We start from the raw sequence: 16,222 nt of genomic DNA on the forward strand, positions 1-16,222 counted from the left end.
TATTTTTATTTTTATTAAATTTTAGTGCTTCACTATGTCATTGTATGTGTGTGATTTGGTTAAAAATAATATTGCACTAACACTAAATTAAATATTGCAAAACAGAGTTTGAATCTCGCCGAAAAAAAAAATTGTTTTTCAAATTTATATTTGAGTATTATCACTTTATTTACCTAATAATTTTTATTAGGCAATTAATAGCAAATAAGAATTCTCTTAAAATAATATTACTTTAGTATTACAAAACTATAAATAATCAGTTATTTACTCATTTTTGCTCTCTTTTGCCACCGAAAATAGAAAACCAAAAAAAGTGAAACAAGATTCCAACAATATACCATTTTCCATGGAATGGAACCCCTTCATTCATCGTATCAGAAACAATCTTAATTGTCAATGGAGTTCCTGCATTTCATTCTCTATGAAGAACGTTTGATGGGTTGAAGATACCATTTTTTAGGTGCATTTACCCCACATATCTCATCCCTTTTTTTTTCCTTTTTTTTTTTTTTTTTTTTTTTTTTTCTTTTTTTTTCTTTTTTTTTTTGGTTCTTAACAGAGTTTTCTGGGATTTCCTTGGAGGGAAACAAAGAATTTTGCATGAAAAGTATACACACACAAAACTTGTATCTGTAAAATTCTGTGTATTTTCCCTCTGTTTTTCTTGGAATTCTTCGAGCTGGATTGAAGGCAAAGGTGGAAAGGCTCTGTGGGTGTTCCTTGAAACTGGGTTTGGTGCTTTTTTGTTCTAGAATTTATCTCCCTATAATTATAGGTTTGTTGTGTGTATCTAATGAAATGAAAAGGATAATAGGATGGGATTGGAAAGGTAAATTAGAGATCAATGGGCGAGGTAATGGTCCGTTCTCTCATCAATTTTGTTGCCATTGTTTGTGTTCTGGTAGTCATTGATTCAGATATGAAGCTTTTAGGGATTGGGGGATTTTGTAATGCTCAAGAGATGGATCTCAATGGGGTATGAATATTTTGCTTTTTCCTTTCTCTTTTGCCATTTTTTTTTTATTCAGTAAGCATATGTAATGAGTTGATTATTGGATGGTTTTTGTGATACAGATAGAGAAGATGTGGATTGGGTATTTGGAAGAATTAGAGGAGATTTCAGATGATTATCAAATTGTTTCTGGTTGGTCTAGTTTTCCCAGAAAATCCTTGAGAGATAAAAAGTTATGGCACAAAGTTTTACCTAGCTCTGCTTCTTCATCTCCAAGGGCTGAAGCAATGCTGCCCATTTTCACTCCACCATCCACTCCTTCTGCTTCTGCTAGCTCACCATTGTTGAGTTTTGAATCTTCTTCGCTGTCTCCAAACGAAAAGCGTGTCTTGAAGTCTGTTTTGCCTTTACCTACTGGTCACCCGCCTCCGATAAGACCACATTTCATTCCTCAAATGCCAAGAAGTCATCATCCTCCAATGCCAAAAAGCCCTCCTCAAATGCCAAAACTCCATCCTCCAATGGCTAGAACTCATCCTTCATTTCCAAGAAGTAATAGAATTCATCATCCTCCTCCAATGCCAAAAAGTCATCATCTTCCAATGCCGAGAAGTCCTCCTTCATTTCCAAGAAGTAATAGAATTCGTCCTCCAATGCCAAAAAGTCGGCATCCTCCCATACCGAGAAGTCATCCTCCTCCAATGCCAAGGAGTCCTCTAAGGCCAAGAAGTCCTCTAAGGCCAAAAAGTCATCATCCTCCAATGCCAAAAAGTCATCATCCTCCAATGCCGAGAAGCCATCCTCCTCCAATGCCAAGAAATCCTCTAAGGCCAAGAAGTCCTCTAAGGCCAAGAAGTCATCCGCTAAGGCCAAGAAGTCCTCTAAGGCCAAGAAGTCATCCGCTAAGGCCAAGAAGTCATCCTCCTCCAATGCCAAGAAGTCCTCTAAGGCCAAGAAGCCATCCTCCTCAAATGCCAAGAAGTCATCCTCCTCCAATGCCAAGAAGTCCTCTAAGGCCAAGAAGTCATCCTTCTCAAATGCCAAGAAGTCCTCCTCTAAGGCCAAGAAGTCATCCTCCTCAAATGCTAAGAAGTCCTCCTCTAAGGCCAAGAAGTCATCTTCCAAGGCCAAGAAGTCCTCCTTCTCTAAGGCCAAGAAGTCCTCCTCCTCCAAGGCCAAGAAGTCATCATCCTCCAATGCCAAGAAGTCATCATTCTCCAATGCCAAGAAGTCCTCCTCCAGTGCCAAGAAGTTATCATCCTCCAATGCCAAAAATCCCTCTTCAAGTGCCAAAACTTCCTCCTCCTCCTCCAATGCCAAAAAGTCATCCTCCTAGTGCTCCTGCTAGCTCACCCTTGTTGAGTCTTGAATCTCCTTCACTGTCTCCCAATGAAAATCCTCTCTTTAAATCTGCTTTGCCTTTACCCGTTGTTCACCCGCCTCCAATAAGACCACCAATCATTCCTCCCATGCCAAATAGCCCTCATGAAATGCCAAAATTTCCTCTTCCTAAACCACAAGATTATGATCATGTTCCTTCCAAGGATGACCATAAGAATAAAAAGATTATAGTTCCTGCTGTTGCTGGTGGGACTGTGGGAGGGATTACCCTTGTAGCTCTCATATTGGTATGTTTCGTCAAAAAAAGAAACAAAGAAGAGGAAGAACTTGAGCAAACAGATGGCACAGATGGCACAATTGGCACAAATGGCACAGATGGCACAATTGGCACAAATGACACAGATGGCACAAATGGCACAGATGGCACAAATGGCACAAATGGCACAATTGGCACAAATGGCACAATTGGCATAGACAAACATGTTAACTTAAGTTCAACTGATCACATTTCTGCAGGTACTTGATTACAATGATTGAGTTTATGTTGTTGCAGACATGATTTTATTGACAACATCGGTATAATTTGCTCAGGAGCTAAACAGATGCCTCAGAGCAACGAAAATCCTCCGGGGGATGTGAAGGAATTGAAGACTTCATCCACTCTTGACAGTCCCTTGGTGACACCTGATATGATTGATAGCCATACTTCTACTTCTTCTGCAACTGAAACTAAAACTCCAGAATTAGCTGCAGCAAAATGTGCACCTCCACTTCCTCCGCCTCCGTCCAGACGTTCTGCTCAGGGACCTCCTCCACCGCCAAAAGGTGGTCCGCCTCCAGCGCCACCAAAAGGCGGTAAGGCTCCAGTTCCACCAAAGCCTCAGGCACAAAAAATTAAAGGACTTCCTTCCGGGACAGAAAGTGAATCAGGCGAGTCTGGTAAAGCTAAACTGAAGCCATTTTTCTGGGACAAGGTTAATGCCACTCCTAATCCGACGATGGTTTGGCATGAGCTCAAGTGTGGCTCGTTCGAGTAAGGCTTCAGTGTTGGAGAGATTTGATTTTGATTGTCTGTGTTGGCAATGGAAGTGTCTGAATTTACACTGCAATTCAATGCAGGGTTAATGAGGAAAAGATGGAATCACTGTTTGGGTATAAGACAGTAGATAAAAAACAAAATGAGTGCAAGAAGAAAGATGTAACTCCATTTGATTCAACCCCACATTTTGTTCAGATTATTGACGCTAGGAAGGCACAGAACTTGGCAATTCTTCTTAAAGCCTTGAATTTGACCACAGAAGAAGTGTGTGATGCTCTCAAAGAGGGTAACTTCTTGTTTACCTTTCTGTTGTGTTCTCTCTGTGCGTGTGAAATTAACTCGACTTTCTTGTTTGTGTTACCCAGGCAATGAGTTGCCATCGGAATTCGTTCAGACTCTTTTGAAAATGGCACCAACAGAAGAGGAAGAGCTCAAGCTTCGGCTCTTCACCGGAGACATTTCTGAGCTTGCTCCAGCTGATCGCTTCTTGAAAGTTTTGGTCGGCATCCCCTTTGCCTTCAAAAGGATGGAATCACTGCTGTTCATGACTGTTTTCCAGGAAGAAATTTCTTCCGTTAAACAGTCCTTTGCAACCTTAGAGGTGAGAGCTGTTCATGATTCTCCACTTTATGTTTTTGAGATAATAAACAAGTAAACATGACAAGATTTACGTTTGGTCAAGACATACACAAGAATTGTTGAGCATATAACCATTAATGTGCAATCCAACTATAAGCTTAGGCTTTTAGTTGAGATGGAGCACATGCTTCAATTTGGTATCAGAGCCAGACCAAAGGTCACGGGTTTGAGCTTTTAGTTGAGATGGAGCACATGTTTCAATTAGAATAATTAATAATGTTCCTTAAACGGTACTAGAATTTTGGTTGCAGGTGGCAAGTAAGGAGCTGAGCAACAGCAGACTCTTCCTTAAACTCTTGGAAGCAGTTCTGAAGACTGGGAACCGAATGAATGTTGGCACCTACCGGGGTGGAGCCCAGGCATTCAAATTGGATACACTCTTGAAACTATCAGATGTTAAAGGAACCGATGGCAAGACCACACTTCTGCACTTTGTTGTTCAAGAAATCAGTCGTTCCGAAGGCCTAAAATCTGCCCGGAGATTGAAGGAGAATCTGAGTGTGTGCAGTGTGAGAACCGAAGACTGTGTAGAGGAGAGCAGCCGAAAGGGATCTGCAGAGTACTATCAAAGCCTCGGTTTACAGGTACTTTCCAGGCTGAGCGACGAGCTTGAAAACGTGAAGAAGGCAGCCATAATTGACCACGATAACCTCACACAATCCGTTGCCAAACTCAAGCACTCACTCTCAAAAGCCCGGGATTTTCTAGACGCTGATATGAATAATGTAGAGGGAGAAACGGCGTTCAAGGAAACGCTCGAGAACTTCTTGAAGCACTCGGGGGAGGAGATCACAAGGCAGGTAGAAGAAGAGAAACGGATAATGGAACTGGTGAAGAACACCGGAGATTACTTCCATGGGAAGACAGCAAAGGACGAAGGCACTCGCCTCTTTGTCATTGTTCGCGATTTCTTGCTAACACTGGACAAGGTCTGCAAAGAAGTGGGAGAGTTGATAAAACGAGCAAACGCTACTTCTGGGAAGGGTGAACCCCAAAGTGCACGATTGCCTAATATTCCCCTGCAACTATTCCCCGCCTTCAAGCCACAACAGGCAGGCGATGGTTTCAGTTCAGACGACGAGGATTCATCCCCATAAAGCCGCCTCACTTCAGGTACAATAAAACTATCAATAGAAAAACATATCTTCTTCGTTACCCCCTCTCAGAGCTAGCAATGAAGAATGTATATAATAGAATAGCGAGTGGTGGTCACGAGCCACCCCGAGTAGAGTTAAGACTTAAGAGGGTACATGATTAGTCATTTGTATGTATTATAGTTCAAACCTAAGCATAGTACAACCTTGTAGTACTACAAAAACCAGTCATTTCAAAGAAAGTAGGAACTTCAGTTTAAGGTTCTATTCACTTGTTAGTGTAGATTGTTGAGTTGTTGTCCCCTTTACATGTATTTTCATTGGTTCTATTCACTTGTTAATGTAGCTTGTTGAGTTGTCCCCTTTACATTTATTTCATTGCTTCTATTCACTTGTTAATGTAGCTTGTTGAGTTGTTGTCCCCTTTACATATATTTCATTGGCATGGCATTGTTATATTGTGAATCATGGTCTACCATGCTCATAGTGAATCAGTCCGAATTATGTACCTGCCGTTAATAAATTATTATGCAAATGCAGTTAATTATTATGTTTCTTCAATTTATTTACAAATACATAATCAGTTAATCAGGGGTACATAATATATTAACTGCAGTTACAGAATATTGTTTTGAACCAGGGTTCATAATGCAATGTGGACCTTTGGACCCTGGTCCGTGGTATAATTTACGCGATACGACTTCTCCTTCCTTCCTTGGATTTAGTCAAGTCATCGAGTTTGAACAACTCATCAATGTAGTTTTGAGGAAAAATAATCAAACTTTAAGCAACAACATAATCACTTTTACCAATAAAATAGTAAATGAGACAAGGAAAGTGGGACGACAGAACCGTTAAACAGAAGAGGTTAAAAACATTAGCCTAGGACTAACTTAACATTAGATGGATTTAAGGAACAAAAGGTAGATTATGATGCATTATATATGAATTAAGGATTAGGTAGCCATGGTTGCAGTGACATAGTATCCAAGTGCAAAGGCCCCATGAACAAAGGAAGCAATTCCTCCAATCGACAGAAAGTTGTGGTGAGACATCCCACACGATGCTCGAGACTTTCTGTTTGCCATTGTCCCAATCACAAGTGTCCCCAATCCCACTGCAAATATGATCCTGCCCACACATACACATACATAATATTTATTCATGGCGTTAGGTTATTTATCTATGTTACTCTTTATTTTGGTTTTTAACCTATGATGTTATAGAATTTTGGGAACCATATATCAAAATGTAATTAAACCTTCGAACTAAACAAACATGTGGTAAAACAAGTTAAAATTATGCAATTAACATATTTAACAAGTTATCAAATAACCGATTAATTTTGTGTTGTCAAAAAAAAATATGTTTGTATGGTATCTGACGTGTCATCTCATTCAAAAAATAAAAACTAACAGGGCGTTTGGTTGGAGGGATTTTAAATTCCCTTCCCACTTAATTCCCACCTAATTCCAAAGGCCATTAAATTCCATAGTTTGGTTGGAGGGAATTGCAATTCCCCCATTTTCATGGAATTAAAATCCCATGTCCCCCCCCCACCCCCCCCCCCCCCGGTATTTTAATTCCTGGGAAAAAAAGATAGTGATGAGTCAAAATTACCCATTCCTTTTTTAACCTAAAATTAATGTCTAACAACAATAATGGACATTTTTGACTTTATACTACTTATTCCCTTTCAATTCCCATGTATACCAAACATTGGAATTGAAATTCCCAGTAATTTTATTCCTGTCAACCAAACACTGGAATTTAAACTCCCACTTTATTCCCAGTAATTCAACTCCCATAGAATTACAATTCCTTTCCCACATAATTCCCCCCCTCCAACCAAACGCCCTGTAAAAAAAAATTAGAGTTAATTCCACTTTTGGACCTAGATAGATTTATAGGTGATAGTAGTCCTTTTTTATTATAACATCTTTATTTGGTCTTAGTATTATTTTGGCATGACCATTTTTAGTCCTTCATCAACAAAATCGTTGAAATGTCGTTAAATATAAATACATTTCAATATATTTTTATACAAAGAAGCTAGGTTGAACCATTATATTTTTTTATGTTTTTTTTTTTGAAAAAAAAAATTCATAATTGAAGACCGAAATGCCCTTGTATTTAATGATATTTAAATTATTTTGTTGATAAAGGACAAAAAATGGTCATGTCACAATAACACTAGGACAAAAAGTGAATGTTCCAATAAAAAAGAACTAAAAGTGGACTATCACCTATAAATCTAAGACAAAAAAATAGAATTAGCTCAAAAAGTACTCCTCTGTTCCATTTTATCTGTCATACTTACTATTCATTAGTCAAGCCAACCATTTCTTCTTTGTTTAATTTTTCTTTATTATTTTTTTACTTATTTTTAAATTTAATTTTTTGTGTTTAATAGTATTTTGTGTAATTTCTAAATATATAAATTTTGTATATTAATACTAAACTTAATATTATGAAAAATTGAATTAAAAATAACTTTAGTCAAACCTTGTTAACCGAACCAAACACATAAAATGGGACAAAGGAATTAAGTGTATATATATATATATATATATATATATATCCAGAACTGAGGAGCTGGCTTCTTCGTCCGATCTAGACAAAGAAATTGGCGGCTTCTCCATCAGATGCTCGCAAAGATTCTTCATCCATGTCGATCTAGACGGGAAAGATGTCTTCTCTGTCCAGATTGACATTGACGAAGTAGCCACTTCGGAGGTTGTTGTTATTTTTTTAAAATATAATTATTTTAATTTGTATTTTTAAAATAATTTTAAAAAATATTAATCTACATGGAATCTTTGTCTGGCAGGTAACTTGGGGTATCATGCTATTATAGGTTGGATTAATTATACAATTTTGACAAGTTTAATTAAACATACAATTAGAATTTAAAAAAAAAAAATTGATAATCTAATTGTATTTTGGTATACGCGTCTATTTAAGGCTTAGCTTATCCCTATAATAGAGCCAGTAACTTTCAAAAAAAAAAAAAAAAAAAAAAGGCTTAGCTTATCCCTATAATTTCTTAATTAAGAATATATGGATGAAGTAATGATGATAGTAAGGGCAAAAATACATACCAAGTGAAGGCAAGAAATGCAATAGCGATTTGCTTGCGAGTGGAGGCATTCTTAATTTCATCCGTGGCGCAAACACTGCAGCCTCCAAGAAGGTTGGCAACCAAATGAGCTATCACCAGTATCCCAATTGCCGCTGCACCGAGCATAAATGCTTCGTGGCTCGGCTCTTTACACTCAAACAACCATAACCTTAAATGCTTCTCCTGTTCAAACCAAGAAAGTAAACAGTTATCATTTTTCATGACATTTTACGTACACAAATCTAAACTCCAAACCTAATGGTCTCTTAACACCCTGCCTAGGTTGGATGAGAGGATTCAAATTGCTAGATGTGTCTCAGTGAGACAGGGTTTGAGTGCATGTTTTTGTCCCGAGACTGAGATCCTCTCATTGAGGATTCGAATCTGGGTATTTACTGAGTCACTACACTCACACTCAACCTTTCAACCACTGAGCTATGACATATTTTATGTATGTACATGAAAGTGAAATGAGTGTAGGGGTACCTTATCTTGTTCTGCTTCTGCCTTAATCCCAAGAATTCCCGCTACAATATCCAGTGCCAAAATGAGAGCACAGACAAGAAGGCCTAATGCTTTAGAAGCCATTTTAGCATGAGGTTAGTTTGATAATATTTCAAGCAGAAAAGGAATTGAAAATGGGGGTATTGAGACTGCTTTTTCTTTGCTTTGGTCAAGCCAAGTGAGAAGGAGAAGGGAAAGAAAGAAGATGATATATAAGTAGAATAGCTTTCAAATTAACCATATATAAATATACATTTAAATAAATATTAGATTTTGTGCAGTGCTATACTTTAAATACAATATGTAAAGGAGAAATCAGAAATGTTTGGATGATTCTAAAGAAAACTAAAGCCTCTCTTGCTTCAATGCAATTCTAGCTTTCTTCCCTTCTTTTATTCTATTTTATTTGTCTTTCATTTTTAATTTCCTGGCATTTGGTATTCCCACTACTGTAAAACTAATTCAGATTTCATCGGACATACATATATAAAGTTTGACTCTTTTGGGATAAAGTCTAACTCAAAACTCTTTAACAGGTCTGATTTTCATTTCAATATTTATGTCGAAATTTTTTACATTATTGCACAATATGATCCTAAATTTAAAAAAAAAAAAAATAGTAATAATACACAAAATATTGATTTAACATCAAGTAAAGAATCAATACTCTTATTTGATGCTCGACATTATTTGTTTATATTTTTTTACAAAACATCAATTTTATCATAGTTAAGATCTAATATATTGTAATTTTTTTTACATGATTCACATTTAATTAACGTATAAATACTTTAAATTTTAACTTTTGACAGATTTATTATATACAATGATGCAAACTAATTAAATTTTAATAACGAACATTAACTTTATATATAAAGTATGGCATCACATAGAATAAGAATGACTTGTAAAAGTAATAATTGTTGCATTTTCAATTCTTTGGATACCTTTTCTAATGGGGGTGGCAATGGAGCATGAAAAGGTAGAGTGCAGACCAGCTAAGAAATATAGTATATATGTTTGGGTATCTAGCAAAGACAAAGCTGAATTCGGCGATTGCCCAGATCCCAACCAGCTCTTTTTGACCTTTTTGGTAAAGATAGGTGAATGATTTTGCTTCTTCCCAGGTCTACATATTTATTACTTATTTACTAGTACTATCATTTAACTATTAAAAAAACAAAATCACAACTCAATCAAACTCATCGTATAGAATTTTTCTAGTGCGATTCACTTCTATTATGTAATTTATATGTTATTACACGTAATCAGGATTTATTCAATGCACAATCTTAGTAATGTGTGCAAATCAATTTCCTTCGTCACTCAAAAAATTTCTCGATGCATATAAGGTGTTACATATATATTTTATACGTACTTGCATAAAAATGATCTTTCTCTTCACAAGAACTTCTACAATGATTATCAGTATTGGTCCAACAACACAAATGTTGTGGGTTGTATTATGTATTATTGACGCCAGCGCTGATATATAGTACTCAGTTCAATTCAATTCATTACACTTGTATGTTTATACCAGGTGTAACATGACACCAATGCTGATTGACACCTCAAAATTTTTCTTCACTTTATATTATCAAAATAATACATAACATAGTTATATATATCAATATCTCCACTAGATTTTGAACATGTGACCTCCCATTTAAAAAGGTCACATAAGTGCTATTAAATTATTCGCTCCGGGAGACACGGGAGCCGGTTCAAAGAAAATCGTCATTTGTGAGAATTAAATCTGGATTATTCCAAAATTTTTCTGTATAAAAAGAACTCATTTATCACTTGAGCTACCTATAATGAGAAGCACATGAAATTGACACTACTAGTGTGAAAGTATTGTTTAAGATGTTGACTATGCCCACGACAATATTGACAAGATTTCAAACTATATTTCAACATTTTAATTTGACCTTCAACGCATGTCTGATCTATAGGCTCTACATTTCACATAATAGGTTGGAGACTAGGCATTATTATTCCCCAAAAAAGATTTTTTTTTTTTTTATTTTTTTAGCCTCAAATGTAATTGGATGATACATGTGAATAAAAATTATCATTTAAAATTTACTTTCAGTTGAAATGAAAGTTTAATTTCTATCACAAATATTAGAAATTTATATTTGTATTGAGTTTTTTGTGCACAGAAGTGTAGCGTTTAGTATTAAGTTTCAGAGCTAAATTGATTCGATTTATCTCTTCATAAATTTAGGAGGTTTATTACGAGGTCTAGAATATAGTTCGGTAATAGTTTATTTGAACCCCTAGATGGAAAATACTATTATTAACAAAAAAAAAAAAAATTATTGATATTCAAACTTTTTAGAAAATATTAATTTACACAGTTAAAGTTTTGATTTAAAAGTTTTTGGAAAAGAAATTTCAGATTTAATTCTTATTACCGTCAATTATACACCTGTGCATGGGCATAAATCTTTTTTAAAAAATTGCATAGTATTGTGCAAATTACTTTGTGAACCTGGAATGTAAATTATAGTTTAAAATGATGTTATTTTGTTTAAATTAGCATGGTATTTTTTTTTTCTTTTCCTTTCATTTAGTTTAACACTCACATTTGCAGTAGGTACATAATTTGTTAGACGTAGATACATAAACTTAAATCCATAAGTATATAATCTATTATCTATAAATGTATCATTTCAAGTAATTCTAATCCAACCTGTTATAAATGCATAATATGTGAATTGTAGTTTGTAGGTAAATAAACTTAAAGCTATGTGTTCATAAAATATTGAGTATGTCAATACCTTATGAAGTTAATGTATTGAGCTTATGAACTTATACTAATGCGTTTACCTAGCTTTTAAAAGAAAGATGAAGCATGCAACCTATTCTTAGTTTCTTACTTTTGAACACTTCTAGGATCTATCCATGATCTAGTGGCAAAAACAAAAATTAACCACTACATTGTACTATATAATATTCCCTTTCAAAAATCTCTTAACCGTAAATAAAATCATCTCACATTAAATCTATAATAATTTTTAATAATACTATTTTTTTTGAATTTACAAAAAAATATTATTACGTTTTCAATAAAAAGTATTTTATATCTTACATGAAACGGCCGGTTGCACACAAGATAAGATCAACTAACCAATCCTTATACATGGATCGGGGTTCATGATATGATATTAAATGTGTTCTTAATAATTTTTTTTAACGTTTTTATATTAAAAAAAAAAAAAAAATTAACGTCAAACAAGATTTTATCATTTAGAAGGAAAATTATTATTTTTTAAAATGTGAAATCAAAGAGAATATTTTGGTTTATATCTAAGGTGAGATATTCATTCCTTAGGAAGGAAGTAAGAATCTACAAAACTTCATTTGCAATTCTTTAAAACTCAGAAAATAAAATAAGAAGCAAAAAAGAAGATTGAACTAAGCAGTACAAAAAGCCACTTTTTGTTCTTTAAACAAAGTAATTAATTATATTATTTATGAAAAATAATTTATTTTTTTAAAAAAAGTTTGCATGCATAATAAATAGAAAATTAAATGCCATTTCAATATCTTTATTATTTACAGTTAAAAAGTAAAAATAAAAAATTGCCACCCTATAATTGATTGAATTGGGCCGAAAATGCTTAACCCATTTCCAGTCTAAACAGGCGACCCGAATTTTAAATTTCCAATTCGGGTCCTCTTTAAGCCCAGATAACAGATTCAACTTCAATTCTTCAAACACTTCTCGTCCAGTCTTCCGCCATTAATTCCGGCAATCCTCTCTTCACCGGATTATTCAGAAGTTACTGAAGGTGAAGTATCTTTCTTCCCCAGTTCGTGTTTTGATTTTTACTATTTTTTTCTCCATTTTCAATCCATTTTAATTGTTTATTTATTTATTTATTGTTTATGGGTTGATTAAGATCAATGTTTCTCATACTACTTGAAGCTTACGCCACGAGTTTGGAGTATATAGTGATTGGTTACTGGTGTTGTTGTGGGTGTTATGGCCTTTGTTTTTCTTTGGTCGCTATGTGTTCGATGAAATGCTTGAAAGAGTTTTAGAATGTGGTGTAGTAGTTGTTATACTTCATTATCATAAATTATGATCATATGCTTTGTGGAATGGGCTCATAACTGGAACTCTTTGTTTAGTATTATTTGTTTTTCCTGTTTTGGTTGTGTTTCATAGAATTTAAATCATTAAATTATGTTACAGAGTAGAGTTTTATGATGGGCACAGAAGAGCCAAAAGATCCACTGAAAGATATTGAGTGGAAAAGTATGGCTGAGCCTTCACATAGCGAGTCCGGTGTTGGACCGACAGTGAAGAAGAGACTCCCGAAGAAAATTAGGCAAATCCCGGAATGTTATTTTCTTCCTCGATCGTCCTTACCATCAGCTATAGCTTTTTACGGGTCCTGTATTGCTGCTGGGATTGGGGCTGGGATGCTGCTAGAAGTGTGGATAAACAAGAAGATCAAAGGTATAATACCCATCTTTGCTCTGAATTCTTGAAGTAGAACTGAGCTTGCGATCTTTTCTTTCACTAGGTGAAGGATTTAAGAGCATCTTTATTAGGTGGAATCTTGGTATGCTAAACTTGACGTTCTTTCGTTCATAGTTCATTTCTTAGATTGTTGAACTAGATAGGGCGAACTGCATTCCATGAAACTTCCCTGGATAAACAAATGTCCATTATATTATTTGTTACCCCTGTTAGTGAATAGGGCTTAAAGTTCTGAACTCTAGTTTATCATCATACGCAGCTAGTCTTAACTCTTACCATCTGTAATGGAGGATGGTTCCTTAGTTTTAGGGTTCAATCATTTTTTTTGGGGTGTAACTCAGGGTTTCCACCATTGGATACCGTGACTAATCCCCTTGTTGAATTGTAAGCGCCTCTAAGAATGGGATAGCTGGCCTGGAGATTTAAGGCTGTTTTGTACCCAAACCCAAGGATCAATCCCTTGACGTTTTAGGGTTCAATATGATCAAATGCAAAACAAGTGTTTTCTTGTGCATCTGATCATTTGTTTTTATGGGGGTATTGGGGTGGGCGGACACTATGATTTGTATGTTTCTATACACGGCTTTGATCTAATGATTGTTTAAATGTTGCAGAGGATGGTGGAGTGATCTGGGAGTTTGACAAATGAATTTATTCATGTCTCTGCATTCATCTCCAATAAGTTGCTGTTCTTTTGCTACCCATATTTTATCATTGTATTTTTTGGCAAGCTCGTCGACAATTTATAGTTTATTATGGAATAGCTTTCATGTTTGTATTGACACAAGTGCATAAATGGATCAATATTATCTCTAGTATTAGTCAGGTCACCCCCTTGTTCCCTGTCTAAGAATGTATGGACAAGTTTCAAACAGAATTGTATTGTGATCTCCTAATCAAACCATATTATCTTGCCCAAACAACATTATGATTTTCTTTTATGGGGGACAAAGATTTTTACTTTAATTGAAATATAGCAGGTGTATCACTTTTTTGTTCAGTCTTTGTTTTTTTTTTTTGGATAGCTCGAGTTTCTTAATTTCATCAAACTGTACACTACGTTCAAAAAGCTTAATCCAAATCGAAAGTCAGATAACATTATGAATTCTGATCCAAAATAACATTTAGATTATGTGTTTGAAGTTAACATATTAATATATTATGTATCTATAAAAATAAATATAAATTCGAGCCATATCTGCAAGCTCACAAGGTCTACAATGCAAAGATAACAATTGAAATTGAAACCCATTTGCATATACCATAAAAGGAAAGAAGTGCATTTGCACATCAGATCATGTTCCTACAATGATTCTGTAATAAGTAATATAACAATATAATAATTATAAGTGCCCCTAAATAATAGTAATAAGATAATGAGGGGAGAAATTAGTAATTTGAGCACCTTAATTAGGATTTAGGAGCGTAACATGGATGCAGAGGCGATGAGCATCTGCTCAAACAGAGCTTTTCTGTCGACTACTTTTCCGAGCAGAGCCAACTGTTCGACGGAGTATACGCAACAGCCTCTGGAGTAAAGGAACGTCTGAGCCGCCGGCGAGTTCACCAGAGCCTCCAGCAGCTGTTGCCGGGAGAGCTTCGCGAGTGTGCCGTGCAGGGCGGGGGTAGTGTTTGGAGAGGGGAGAGCGCCTCGAACCGGCATGGTCTGGAGGACTCTAACCTGCGCCTGGAGGAATTTGACGTACTTGTGCGCCTCCTCCAGCATCTTCGTCGTGTCCATCTTCGTCTCCCACGGCATTAGCTTCTGTAAATACCGAATCTTCTCGCACTGCTTCTGTCGCCTCTCTCGGGCTAGTTTGCAGGATCTACTCTCCGTCTTCGCCGCCGCCTTCCGTGGTTCTCTGTGCGGATGACGACGAGTAGCTGGAGGCTGGTAGTTTCCGGTCGCTTTGTCGAGAATGTAGCCGCCGATGTTGCGTGGAGGTCGGAAACCGAACTCCTCGGTATTCAAAGGAAGCGGTTGTTGTTTTTCTAGCGAGCGGAGATCCGGCAAGTGACGGAAGCCGTAGTCGCAGGAGACGCCGTCGTCAGCGAAGCAGTTAGACGGCTCCGTGGAAACCGCAGCGCTGTTGTTATATCCATAGCCGCCATAGCCATAGGATCCGAAGTGATGAGTACTGAAATCCTGCCTCGGCATTTTCGAAAACTTGAGCTCCAAATCTCCGCATTGGAGACTCCGAATCAAAGTCGGAGGAAAAGCAGAAAAGGATCCGAATGCCACATTCTCCGGCATCGGAGGATAAACATCATACGGCAAGGAGTTGAAGTTGGAAGTAGCAGCAGTACTGATGAGCTGAGGAGGCAGTAAATGTGATAGACCGGTCTGTTCGTCGTGGTTGAGGCACAAGCTTAGCAAAGCTCGGAAGCTCAGCTTATCGTGCATTCCGTTGATGATATACGCTTCGTCGTCCACCGGGAAAGCCTGTTCATCGCCGTAGAACAACAACGACGACGACATCTCAAATTCTCTCTTCATATTACCTCACCACGATACAATGCACAGAGATAAATGCTATTTGGGAATCTGCAAAGTTGTATATATGTATGTATGTATAGTATCCAGGGTGCAGGGAATGTTAAGGGGGACACGCGGCGGTTAGGGATAAGACAGGAGAGATGAACGAATTTTGGCGGCTTGGAGTCCGGGTGGATGACAGGTGGCGGTGGCGATTGGGAGTTGCAGATTCGAGGGGGCCTGTGACAGGTGGCGGTGCTGATTCAGATTTCAGGGGACTGTTGGTTTTGTCTGTACTGGGGATGAGAGAGACGTATATTTTGGAATCTTTTGAAATTTTGAGCGGGGTGTTCTCAGCCCAGCCGTTAGATGAAAGTTGGGGGTTTTATATCCAACGGATAGTGCGATTCGCTCGTGGCTCGGCTCTGGCGTAATTTCGGACAAGAATTAATTTCACTTATGTTCCCAAGACTTTTGAGGCTTATCACTTGTAGTGCACAATTTTAAAATTTTTTAATTTTTGTACCTAATTTTGTTATTTTTATCAGTTATGATCTT

At 36.5% G+C, this 16,222-nt stretch overlaps 4 protein-coding genes across 6 annotated transcripts; 2 read left to right on the top strand and 2 right to left on the bottom strand.

The window, feature by feature from the left end:
- The first annotated feature begins 214 nt into the window (after positions 1–214).
- On the top strand, positions 215–5,336 carry LOC109163394 (formin-like protein 3). Its single transcript, XM_019312135.1, has 8 exons — positions 215–460; positions 560–976; positions 1,075–1,458; positions 2,464–2,809; positions 2,885–3,326; positions 3,413–3,618; positions 3,698–3,933; positions 4,223–5,336. The coding sequence occupies exons 2-8, from the start codon at positions 845–847 to the stop codon at positions 5,066–5,068; spliced, it is 2,592 nt and encodes an 863-aa protein (XP_019167680.1). The 5' UTR covers positions 215–460; positions 560–844; the 3' UTR covers positions 5,069–5,336.
- A 505-nt stretch (positions 5,337–5,841) lies between these two features.
- On the bottom strand, positions 5,842–8,933 carry LOC109163389. The gene is made up of 3 exons (XM_019312129.1): positions 8,673–8,933; positions 8,167–8,369; positions 5,842–6,196 (listed from the first exon to the last, which is right to left on the bottom strand). Exons 1-3 carry the CDS (start codon positions 8,772–8,774, stop codon positions 6,022–6,024), a joined length of 480 nt encoding a protein of 159 aa, XP_019167674.1. The 5' UTR covers positions 8,775–8,933; the 3' UTR covers positions 5,842–6,021.
- Positions 8,934–12,392: 3,459 nt separating this feature from the next.
- LOC109163390 lies at positions 12,393–14,108 on the top strand. 3 transcript variants are annotated; one of them, XR_002051267.1, is made up of 3 exons: positions 12,393–12,490; positions 12,898–13,164; positions 13,803–14,104. XR_002051267.1 is itself a non-coding variant. In XM_019312130.1 (3 exons), exons 2-3 carry the CDS (start codon positions 12,912–12,914, stop codon positions 13,835–13,837), a joined length of 288 nt encoding a protein of 95 aa, XP_019167675.1. In that variant the 5' UTR covers positions 12,423–12,490; the 3' UTR covers positions 13,838–14,104. The 3 variants fall into 3 exon arrangements, 2 of the variants coding, with proteins under 2 accessions (XP_019167675.1, XP_019167676.1); XM_019312130.1 differs by having other exon boundaries at positions 12,423–12,490; positions 12,912–13,164; XM_019312131.1 differs by lacking the exon at positions 12,393–12,490 and having other exon boundaries at positions 13,803–14,108.
- A 386-nt stretch (positions 14,109–14,494) lies between these two features.
- On the bottom strand, positions 14,495–15,667 carry LOC109163414. The gene has a single exon (XM_019312157.1). It carries the CDS (start codon positions 15,665–15,667, stop codon positions 14,606–14,608), a length of 1,062 nt encoding a protein of 353 aa, XP_019167702.1. The 3' UTR covers positions 14,495–14,605.
- Positions 15,668–16,222: the final 555 nt, after the last annotated feature.

The sequence above is a fragment of the Ipomoea nil genome, unplaced genomic scaffold (genome assembly GCF_001879475.1).
Source record: "Ipomoea nil cultivar Tokyo-kokei standard unplaced genomic scaffold, Asagao_1.1 scaffold3025, whole genome shotgun sequence".
Classification (NCBI taxonomy): domain Eukaryota; kingdom Viridiplantae; phylum Streptophyta; class Magnoliopsida; order Solanales; family Convolvulaceae; genus Ipomoea; species Ipomoea nil.

Coding starts and splice junctions, on each gene's coding strand:
- LOC109163394 (XM_019312135.1), top strand. CDS start 845: ATGGGCGAGGTAATGGTCCGTTCTCTCATCAATTTTGTTGCCATTGTT. Junction 977..1,074: donor AAGAGATGGATCTCAATGGG/GTATGAATATTT, acceptor TTTGTGATACAG/ATAGAGAAGATGTGGATTGG. Junction 3,327..3,412: donor CTCAAGTGTGGCTCGTTCGA/GTAAGGCTTCAG, acceptor AATTCAATGCAG/GGTTAATGAGGAAAAGATGG.
- LOC109163389 (XM_019312129.1), bottom strand. CDS start 8,774: ATGGCTTCTAAAGCATTAGGCCTTCTTGTCTGTGCTCTCATTTTGGCA. Junction 8,370..8,672: donor CAGAAGCAGAACAAGATAAG/GTACCCCTACAC, acceptor TGGTTTGAACAG/GAGAAGCATTTAAGGTTATG. Junction 6,197..8,166: donor GCATTTCTTGCCTTCACTTG/GTATGTATTTTT, acceptor ATGTGTGGGCAG/GATCATATTTGCAGTGGGAT.
- LOC109163390 (XM_019312131.1), top strand. CDS start 12,909: ATGATGGGCACAGAAGAGCCAAAAGATCCACTGAAAGATATTGAGTGG. Junction 13,165..13,802: donor GATAAACAAGAAGATCAAAG/GTATAATACCCA, acceptor TAAATGTTGCAG/AGGATGGTGGAGTGATCTGG.
- LOC109163414 (XM_019312157.1), bottom strand. CDS start 15,667: ATGTCGTCGTCGTTGTTGTTCTACGGCGATGAACAGGCTTTCCCGGTG.